This window comes from Alosa pseudoharengus, unplaced genomic scaffold, assembly GCF_046254945.1.
Source record: "Alosa pseudoharengus isolate Yale_2024_CS ecotype anadromous, Long Island Sound unplaced genomic scaffold, YU_APseudo_1.1 YU_APseudo_1.1_scf_8, whole genome shotgun sequence".
NCBI lineage: Eukaryota > Metazoa > Chordata > Actinopteri > Clupeiformes > Clupeidae > Alosa > Alosa pseudoharengus.
Genome location: NW_027468870.1, coordinates 35,495,558 through 35,506,363, shown reverse-complemented (window position 1 = coordinate 35,506,363; position 10,806 = coordinate 35,495,558). Strand labels below are relative to the sequence as shown.

The window sequence follows — 10,806 nt, the reverse complement described above, 5'->3', positions numbered from 1 at the left end:
GGCCGGGGCCGCGATGGGGTGCCAGGGGGGCCTCAGCAAGTTGGAAGGAAAAATAAAAGCAACAAATAAATACATTTGAAAATGTTAAAATATACTTATTACTATTAGGGTTGTTATACAATGCCATTATAATAATGTGTCGCATATCTGAACATTATATTTTCCATGATAATGACTGGGAATAATAGTAGAGAGATAGCTCTCATATAGCAGAAATCCCCAAATACAATTTTTACACACTGTATGCTCCATCGCGAAGTGTTTGTGGCTAAAATAATTATTAGGATTAGCTTAATGTATTTTTACATATGCCGTAGTATTCTCGATGGGTTTAATAACACATCACGGGGGTCCTTGGCCAGAACCTAGTGGTATTTGGGGGGCCTTGTCGTGGAAAAGTTTGGGAACCCCTGGGCTAGAACACGTAGGCCTACTTATAAGTGTCAGGACGCAGCAATGTCTCCCTCTGCATCTGAAGTTCTGATCTCGAGCTGACATTCAATCGCTTGGCACCTTGATGCAAGCTGAACTGTGTTTGATAGCCCTCCATCTCTACATCCGCTGATAACATTCTTTATCTTGCGTGACTAATGACACATTTAGAAAATAGCAGCAATTATCTATTTGCTGACCAGTTAAAAAATTAAAAATTGGATTATTGAACACATTTTTTATTTAAATCAGATGGATGGAGCAAATAGAACAAAGCACTGCAAAGCATTACACGGACCCCTGTAATACCAACCTCAAGTTTCTTGAAAACTTTAATCATTTAATCGGAACACATGGAACCGGTTATGTGGTTGCCCTGCAACATTGCTCAAGTTCAGTTGTGACTTTTTGAGTGCATCTCTGATACAAGTATTTAAGCTATGAGATGTAACAGGCAGGTCAGCATAGTAGTCCTGTTGACTGTTTGCAGGTTATGGCATGTCTCATAGGTAGAGAAAAGCCGTTGCTCTCAAACACTGTCCACTTGATCAACAGAGTCGGTGTACTAATGAAGGAATGGATTAGACAGATATGGAAGGTTTGCAAAGTGATATCATGCTCACTTTAAAGAGTATTTCAGTACTTTCAAAATATACAGTTTATTTTGATATATGGTGTGGCTAATGTATTTTGAAGTTTATTTGATTCACCTAAAATTAGGGTATTTGATATTTAATTTAATTTAAAATGCCGCCCTGAGTGTAGCACTGCTGCCTGACTGCTCTAACTGTTGGCTGGAGCAACTCAAGCTAGCACCGATTGTTTTTTCTCGTACCGACAGTAGGCTACTCAGTGACTTTGGGAAACAGAGATCCATGTGAAAAATGGCCAGAGTTTTACTTTGTCAGGACAGGAGGGTGGTTTACCTAACACACATACATAGGCCTACTGCACAGCTACAGTATGTACCAGCTAGCTACCATTACACTCAGCATCAACTCATCTACATCCAAGCTGGGTTTGAGGCTGCACACTGCGCAGATGCACAAGCACAGCTGAAAAAAAGACGGTTTGGGTGGGAAAGACACAATGCTTGGGTGGGCTTAGCTCACCCCTGACTAGAGCCGGCCCTGTGTAAGATTCCTCCCCGTGGCATTCACAGAAAGTGGATTATGAAGAAAATGATGGAACAGACAGACTTTTGGATCTGCCCTTTTTAGCCCGACAGATATAATGGTTTTTTTATTATTATTTTGTTATGTGAATGCCTGCAGTCTAATTCATGGAGAATGTGCACTTGTCCAGCAATGGAAATGGCGCCTCCCTCTGGTTGATATGAGGGACTGAAAAGGGATTCCATTCTCTTATTTCTCAATTCCCTTTCTTTGCATTTCTCAACATTTCAGTGCCTTAACTCAATGCTGCAATACTTATCATGGAAGAGGTGCTGCAGCTGCCTCTCTTCACAGCTTGTGCATCGGCAAGTTGTTGTTGGAGCAGTAGGTCCTCAGAAGTCAGCCTATTCAGCTTGATAGGCTGACTTCTGTTTCATTTTCCAGCATCGCAGAAGGCTGTAGGAGGAATCATCTTTCTCATGGAGCCATAGTTTACCTACAATCTGCCCTGCACTACTGCCACTGTAGTGGCTGGAAAGACTCCATGCTCTGCATCTGAAGTTTTCATCATTGTTGGTGAAGTGGTCCAGCCATGTAATGCAGCACATGTTTTTTTAGTTACTCTTATAATAAAGTAAGCTGTTCGAGTGGGCTGAGTACCAGAAATACAAGAGATTATAGAGGCCACACGTCATACTGGGAATTTAGAGGCTTAGAGTGAACTTTCCACACAAATCCTGTAACACCTCATATTTACCCACCCCCTACCCACATCTATTTTGAGCACACAGTGGGTAAATTTTGTACACTATAGAGGTCCTGAGATCAGTTGTACTGTTTGGTGGGATCAGTGGCTGCAGTATGGTTTTTGGTATGAGGTATTTCATCATCTGCAATGCAATGAGGTCACCTTATTTGGGAGTGAAATTTCACAGCTAAGCCGAACAATCCAACTACTTGATGAAAAGAGGAGATCCAAAGAGGAGAAGAGACATCATTCATTTCTTCTTCAGGGCCTTTTTTTGGTAGTTATCTCCAGAGCCAGGGGTATCTTTAAGGGTGACAACATTGAATGTGCTATGGACCTGTCTGTCATTTATCTCTTATCATATCTCAAAATCTCTGCAGAGTTTAAATTATAACAGAAAAATGTCTGAATTTGGGTGGTGGGGCCAAATAGCTAAGGAGTATTGCTGTATGCTCTTGGTTGTGGTGATTTTTAATGTCCTTTCAGGAAAACTGGATGGGATATAAGATGGTTAAAAAACACAAGATGTCCTGCATTTGTATGTTTCTGAGTGAGTGTTAGTTGTGTATGGAGCAGTAGTTTGAGTTACACTGAATTAATGTTGCAAGGCCTAATAGAGTATGTCACCCTGTTGTGCATACATATTATGGAGATCGGTGGGTTTTACTGTTATGCTATAGTAAATGACTAAATGCATACCCACTGCATGTCCACAGGCACAGAAGAGACCTAAGCAAATTCATTTCATAAGATCTCTTAAAAGCATCATTAAGTCAATAATTCATTTCTGGATATTCTGGAGACAGGCAAAACACAATACGTTCAAGCTTTTTTTTCTTCTTTTCTTTCTCTTTTTCTTGCATAACAGTAAAATAAAGGATGTACAGGCAAATATATAGCATTTAGGAGTGCACTAAATGTTTATATACATTGGTTGGTTGTCCTTCTGTTTCACTATGTTTCTGCAAACAATATGATATTAGAAAGCAATATTTTATATTCTGGCATCTCTAATGTCATTCGTAAAAAACAAAACAGACTTCTCTTCAAAAGCAACTCAAGTACATTACTTACATAAGCCATGGACAACTGTGAAATAAACAAACACCAGAACTGGTCGGCACAGTTTAACAGGAGAATTGCTGACTTGACCATTGATAGAGTGATACACAGTAGCCAGAGGAATTTCAACCCCAAACTGCTTTAACATGGTGACTTCACATACCATTCTGGGTAAGCTCCTGATCAAAAAGCAGACTGAAGCGTGGTTCTAATGCTAAATCTCATCCAGTTCTCGTGTGTCGTCATTATGTACACTAACACTTGGCTGAGAACCAGAGTGGACAAAAATAACTTCATCAAGGAAATTGCATACAGAATGCCAAGTTTGATTTAAATTAACTGACCTGATGACCAACAAACTGAATCGATAGAACATGACCTCTTTTCATTGTTCGTATGGATTAACCAACAAATTATGAAATAGCTCAGTTGTTTTTATGATTCACATGAAATCATAGGTTTCTAATGTCTCATCAATTCACCCTTTTCATGTACAAAATTCTTTCTTGCAGATCAATCCTGATTATCCTTCAGTTGTAGAAAGTGGCACAAACGGCTGAGATGAATCCTTTGCTACAAACAAACAGCGCAAAACAAAAAACAGTGAAGAAAATGGAAGCAGTCTTCTAGATGTCAGCACTGACTTGCAAATTCTACCAAATGATCAAAGATAGCTTCATCTATTGTAAGCAAGACATGGCACCCCTTACCAAACTAACATGTTTATGCAAGCCTTCACTGTGTTTTGTGATAGAACTTCAACACACAAACTGAGTGTGGTAGTTCAGTGGAACACAAAGCTGTGCCTGATGGCTGCTTTTCCATCACAGAGTGTGAGCCAGCGTCTGTCTCTGACAGCTAATAACTTCCAGCAGCATCTCCAGTGATACTCTCATATGAATACCGAGGACACTTTCTTGACCATCTGTAGCTAAATTCGATAAATCATTCATGTGTACATAAATACAACTGCATGGCGGAGGATTCTTCTCATTGTCATCGTCGCAGAGAAAGTTTTTGTTTTGTCCACATACATAAAAACATAAATGCCATCTTAAGGTCATAGAAGACCTTGTACTCTCTCTACATCTGGACCCTGAACTAGGTAGTGCAAAAAGACAAGGCAGAGGCTGTTTACAGATGAGGTGCTATGAATGTACATATATACCACAAAAAAAGCCATGCCATACCAACACTCTTCACCCCACGTGGGAAACCTGTTCTCTCTTAAAGGGTCATGCGCACAGTTTTAACACAGTTTTACAATAGGAAGGGAGAGGGGAGGAAGACTTGTGTTGTTACTGATGCACAGTGCCACAAATTGGCAGTAGACTGTCTCTCTCACACACACACATACAAAGACACACACACGTACACACATACAGTGCTACACATAGCACCTCACTACACCTGGTACCAGATACAATAGATCGTAGATGTCTAGCCTGGCAGTACTGTGCAAAACACATATTCAGACATATATTCACATAGGTTCATATTCATACACACATAGCATCTACAACCATACATTCTTCTAACACGTGCACACACACAGAGACTCAATCACTCATCCATTCAGAAAAGGAGGAAAGATTAATCTTGTATCACTCTTGCATTGTGGCAGTGAAATGATCCCACTCTTCTGTCTTGGATAATCGTCTCTGTTCTGTTCAGAGGGAGAGGGGAAAGGGAGGAGAGAGGGAGGTGTTTGTTTAGAGTTGCTGCCAGTCACATGTTCATCTCTCTCTGTTTCAAACGATCCCTGTTCCATCAACTCTATTCCTGGAAGACAGAGACTGAAATGCATACACACCGCCCTCCGTCCATGTACAGAAATGAAATAAGCCTGGCCGTGTTTCATGTGTGATCTTTTGTTTGTTTTGTCAATGCTATTGTTGTCGTCGAAGCTCAGAGTAGGATATCCTTTTTTTGTTGTTGTTGTTAATATAAGATATAAAGAGATGCGCAGAAGGGTTGTGCGCAAATACTGGAAGCACAATGTTGCAGAAGACATGCAGGTTTTATTGGTTATGCAGGAGGGCAAAGAAGCGATGTTCCTCTCTGTGTGGCGTCCTCCTCTCTCTCTCTCTCCCTCGTCTTGCATTCCTCTTTCTGCATTCGACACAGTCTCCATCTTTCTGTCTCGCTTGCCATCGTTTTCTTCATGCACGCGTCTCTTTTTTGGAGTGAGGTTTGTTTCCCAGCAGAGCGTCGATCTCGCTCACTGCCTGGGGTGTCATCTGGGTGAGCACCTGACAGACAAAAGAAAATTGTGTAAACCTCCACCTATTAACTCCTTTGTTTCCTCTTTTTTAACAATGGGCAAAATAATAGGTGCAATTAAAATTTCACTCTCTAAAAAAACATTGAATGTAACACAATTGAATAAAAAGCTTGTATAAGACTATACACAATGATTATAATTGCACGATAAGGCTATTTTAGTACTTAACATTGCCTGTGGCCCTTTGTATGTTTGTATGAGTGGGAGGCTGGATGCTGTGCATCAAAATGGTGTAGTTGTGGCCTGATTGCTGTGTGGTCTGTGTGGTGGTGGGGGTTGTGACGTTGTAGCGTTGTAACGTGAGTTGAGTTACCTGCAGGGCCCCCAGGTTCTCGATGAGCTGGTCTGTGTTCGACACGCCCATGAGCACGGAGCTGACCCCCTCACTACGCAGACACCAGGCTACGAGAGACACACACACATTGACGTACAGTATGTCCTGTCTTCTGAATTCCTTTATCTATGCTGCTTTCTGCCGAGTGGAATAAGGAAACTGAGAAATGTTGTTGTACAAGAACTTATACAACATGGTTTATTGAAATTCTACTTTATTAAGAAGAAATATCTAAGACAGGTACGATATACTTGATTTCTACATATTCACAACTGTTTTCACTGTATGAAGCTATAAAGCTATGTATTGCACACAATTAAAATGCACAATTAAAATGTGTTGCAATGTTTGACTTAAATCAAGAACTATCCTCTTGATTTTTGACCAGTGTTATGTTTTAAGGTTTTTGGGTCAAATGAGACATCACATCAGTGAACACAATACACAAACACACACACACACACACACACACACACACACACACACACACACACACACACACACACACACACACACACACACACACACACAGTATCGCAAACACAGAATCAGTTGTAAAGCATTACCAATAGCTAGTTGTGCAGCAGTGCAACCCATTCTGTCAGCCAGCAGGTGGAGCTCTTTGATTTTGGCCAGCTGTCTGCGGCCCTCCTCACTGTTCACACGCTCCTTCAGCCACTGGTAGCCCTGACACATACAAAATGGAGAGTCGTCACCAACGCTAAATACACAACGTCACAAAGTAGAAGGTGTGTCCAAAGTCACAAGCTGGACTCACATATTTCAGTGTGGCCACTATAATTTTTATTACCACCGTGTATATATCATACTTTCACTCACTCAACATTTAATCAATAAATCAAAGCACTTGTTTTCTTATTTCTGAAAACGAATTTTTTTAGTCATTTTCTTCTGTGTAACTATTTGCTGAGCCTTAACAAAGCACAGGAAAATAGAGTCTTCACACCGACATACTTTCATAGCGGCCCTGGAGCAGTCTGGAACGCCGTCACTGTACTTTCCAGTGATCAGCCCACAGGCCAGTGGGGACCAGGTCATAGCTCCCACTCCTGCGCAAGACCAAGATGGAGGCAAGAGAGGAGGGAGGAATGGAAGGAAGTATAAGAGAGAAAATACACGCGACGATTGGCAAGATAAGAGTGAGGGTGAAGAAAACATTTAGGGCAATTCCACGCAAAACTGTCACGTCCATAACGCAAACACAATGCCATGGTATGGTATGATGTAAATGATGATTACTTTAAATTTGAGCATTCACTCTTCTTGGTTGTAGAACTTTACATGAAATACTTTTCACAGAATCATTCGCATCATACAAATACCATGGCATTTAGCTGGTGTTATAGACATGACAGTTTTGCGTGGAATTGCACTTTAACAGGTTTTATATTTAGCAGATATCTTAATCCAAAATCACTTCCAAGATAGAAACATATTTTATAAATGTAGACCATACATGCATCCCAAGAACCATTTCCATGCATTGAATTACAGGAACAGAAGTTTAAAATATTTATTACCATAAATGTTGCATGGTTACCAATTTTAACGACAATATTGTTCTTCATCTGCAATGTATGTTGGGTTCTGGAGACTGTGTGTGGTGATAGTGGTGGTGATGGTGGTGGTGTGTGTGTGAGGTGGGGGGGGGGATAATACTTCATAATGACTGCAATAATCCTCCTGTCAGATATGTGGAGACGCTTAACAGAGATGTAATGACATTTATAATGTAGTCTCGCCAGAGTGGGAAACAGGATAATTACTGACCTATCTTGTGATAGAGTTCAGGCAGTTGGACTTCCACCTTGTCCCTCTGGAAGTAGTGGTACTCAGCCTGCTCACACACGGGTGGGATCAGGTTGAACTGGCGTGCCACTGAGTACGCCTCCTAGTGGTGAGAAACAGAACTGCTGTGAGGCACAAATATATTTAGAGAGGATAACAGAAGGATTACGAGGTGACAAATGATAGGAACGCACCATGATCTCCATGGCGCTCCACCGGGATGTTCCCCAGTACATTGCCATGCCCTGGTTTATCACAAAGGTCATTGCACGCACGACTTCTGCAAAGGGCACAGAACACACACACACACACACACACACACACACACCATAAGTGAAGTGAAATGTCAAGTGAAATCTTGTCATTATAAACCACAGACACTGTATAGAATCTTGAATGTGACCATCCCTGACCTTCCATTGGGCTGTTGACATCATTACGGTTGGCGAAGACAATGTCGACATATTCTAACTGCAGTCTGGACAAGGATCCTCGAAGACCTATGAACCCAAAAGAGTCATTAGCACCAACAGCATCACCATTACTTCACTATCATTAACACCAGCATTACCGCCCCTCTAATCACGCCAGCCATCATTACAACCATCCGCATCGCAACTGTAATCAGCTTTCCAATCGTTTTTATTTAATCAAACACTCAGTTGGATAATAATAACCATCATCCACCTCTGTACATTGATTGTTCACACAATGGAAAGCTCCTTACCTTCAATGATATGCTTTCTGGAGAGCCCTCTCTCTGTTTCTGCTCTGGGGGATTAGAAATACAGAGTCAATGCAAAGGAGGATTTGGGAGAAGATTAGATGTTTCCTGTTAGATATATTAATTAGGATATACTTCTGTATATCTTGATGTATTATATTATTTTCTATGTTTCTTCCTTTCACTCTGAACTTACTGTCCTCCCCAGTAGATCTTGGTTGTCACTACAAAACTGGATCTCCTAAAGAACATTTTGGTGAAAAAAAGAAAATGTTGAGCAAAATTCGTCAGACACAATGCCCAACTCTGTAGTCCAGGAACAAACTTAGCACACAACAACCCCAGAAGTTCCCTCGCAGACGTTACTCACGGATGAGGCATAAGAACATATGCTATGAGTAAATCACCCTACTTGAAAGCATCTGTCACACAAACACACACACACACACACACACACAAACACAAACACAAGACCGTGTGACATGATGTGATGTGCTCGGACACACCGCATTGCCCAGCACGAATGAGTCACGTCAGGCTGCCGTGCGGTATTTACACTAGCTGTGCTCACACTGGGCTCTCTCTGGGCTCTCACCTCCATCCTTTCTTCTTGATGATGTTCCCGAGAGTGATCTCAGCCCTACGGAGGACGTGACAGGGAGGCGCGAGGTGCCGGGGACAGGGACGGGGACGGGGAGAGGGACAGGAGGAGATAAAAATGTCACGTCATGATTTTCATGCCAGAATCTATAAATAACCTCAGGCTTAAAATACAGGCAATGGTCTTAATTCAGACTGTAATGCAATACATTATTCAACGTGAAACATAGCTTGTTGCCAGGAAGGAGGCGTAAATGGATGACACCGGATGACGGATGGATGCCTGATCGGGATAAATGTTTGGTTGCTTACCTGCCCGAGGCGTAGACCTCTGCCGTGTCAAAAAGATTCACCCCATTCTCATATGCTATGGTCATCAGGTTCTCTGCCATCTGTGTGTGTGTGTGTGTGTGGGGTGGGGTGGGGGCAGAGAGAGGTGGATGAGAGAGGTGGACGAGCATTTAACAATGTTCATGACACAGGGTCATACATGCCTGATGAGATAGACTGCAGAATCTGTGTGTGTGTGTGTGTGTGTGTGTGTGTGTGTGTGTGTGTGTGTGTGTGTGTGTGTGTGTGTGCGTGAATGGGGGGAGGGGGTTTGAGGAGTAGTGATCTCTTGGCACTTCATCATCTAGTGCAGTGTGCCCTTGTGAAGGGCACTTAACCCCTCAGTGCTCCCATGCATGCTGCCCAATGGTCCTCTGAAGACTGAGGTTGGACTGCACAGCTGCTTGGTATGTGTGTGTGTGTGTGTGTGTCTGTGTGTGTGTGTGTGTGTGTGTGTGTGTGTGTGTGTGTGTGTGTGTGTGTGTGTGTGTGTGTGTGCCTGTGTATATCTGTTTCTGTGTGTATGTATGTCTTTAAATATGATATACAGTACAGGCTAAAAGTTTGGACACACCTTCTCATTCTATGTGTTTCATTTATTTTCATGACTATTTACATTGTAGATTCATCAAACCTATTAATGAACACATGTGGAATTATGTACTTAACAATGTGTGAAATAACTGAAAACATTTCTTATATTCTAGTTTCTTCAAAGTTGCTATTTTTTTTTATTTAATACTATATTCAGCAAGCCATAACTTGACAAATATTCATCTGTGGGCCAAATAACTTTGCATTCATTCATAGTTCTGATGCCTTCAGTGAGAATCTACAATGTAAATAGTCAGGAAAATAAAGAAAACGCATTGAAATGAGAAGGGAGAAGGTGTGTCCAAACTTTTGGCCTGTACTGTAAATAAAGAAATACATAATTTAACTGTACAGACAAAAACACTCCTAACCTCATCTGAGATCTGAGAACCGAAGGTCACCCAGGTGCCTGAAAATAGAAAATGAAAGAGAACATAATTAGTTCAAATCACAGATACACACATATCCATATATCCAGCCCTACACACAAAAAAAGAGTATTATTGGATGGTGCATTTACCTAGACCCAAACAGGAAACTCGCAGCCCAGACTTCCCAAGGTTCCTGGGAATTAGAAATAGATGGAGTGAGGAGGGGGAGAGAGAGGGGGGGGGAGAGGAGGGGGAGAGGGAGAGGGGGAGATGGAGAGAGAGAGAGAGGGGGAGAGGGACAGAGAGAGGGGGAGATGGAGAGAGAGAGAGGGGGAGAGGGAGAGGGGGAGGGAGAGAGGGAGAGAGAGTGGGAGAGAGGGAGAGAGAGAGAGGGGGAGATGGA

At 41.9% G+C, this 10,806-nt stretch overlaps 1 protein-coding gene across 1 annotated transcript in view; it reads right to left on the bottom strand.

The window, feature by feature from the left end:
• Positions 1-5,519: 5,519 nt before the first annotated feature.
• The window catches only part of LOC143111535 (voltage-gated potassium channel subunit beta-3), a 12,618-nt gene continuing 7,331 nt past the window's right edge, over positions 5,520-10,806 (bottom strand). The window contains exons 2-14 of the mRNA XM_076273778.1: positions 10,553-10,596; positions 10,404-10,441; positions 9,421-9,500; positions 9,104-9,148; positions 8,705-8,749; positions 8,512-8,555; positions 8,198-8,284; positions 7,979-8,064; positions 7,767-7,887; positions 6,951-7,045; positions 6,542-6,662; positions 5,955-6,043; positions 5,520-5,609 (exon numbers count right to left, since the gene is read on the bottom strand). Coding sequence (XP_076129893.1) covers positions 5,520-5,609; positions 5,955-6,043; positions 6,542-6,662; positions 6,951-7,045; positions 7,767-7,887; positions 7,979-8,064; positions 8,198-8,284; positions 8,512-8,555; positions 8,705-8,749; positions 9,104-9,148; positions 9,421-9,500; positions 10,404-10,441; positions 10,553-10,596 — 985 coding nt within the window. The remainder of the gene's footprint in view (positions 5,610-5,954; positions 6,044-6,541; positions 6,663-6,950; positions 7,046-7,766; positions 7,888-7,978; positions 8,065-8,197; positions 8,285-8,511; positions 8,556-8,704; positions 8,750-9,103; positions 9,149-9,420; positions 9,501-10,403; positions 10,442-10,552; positions 10,597-10,806) is intronic.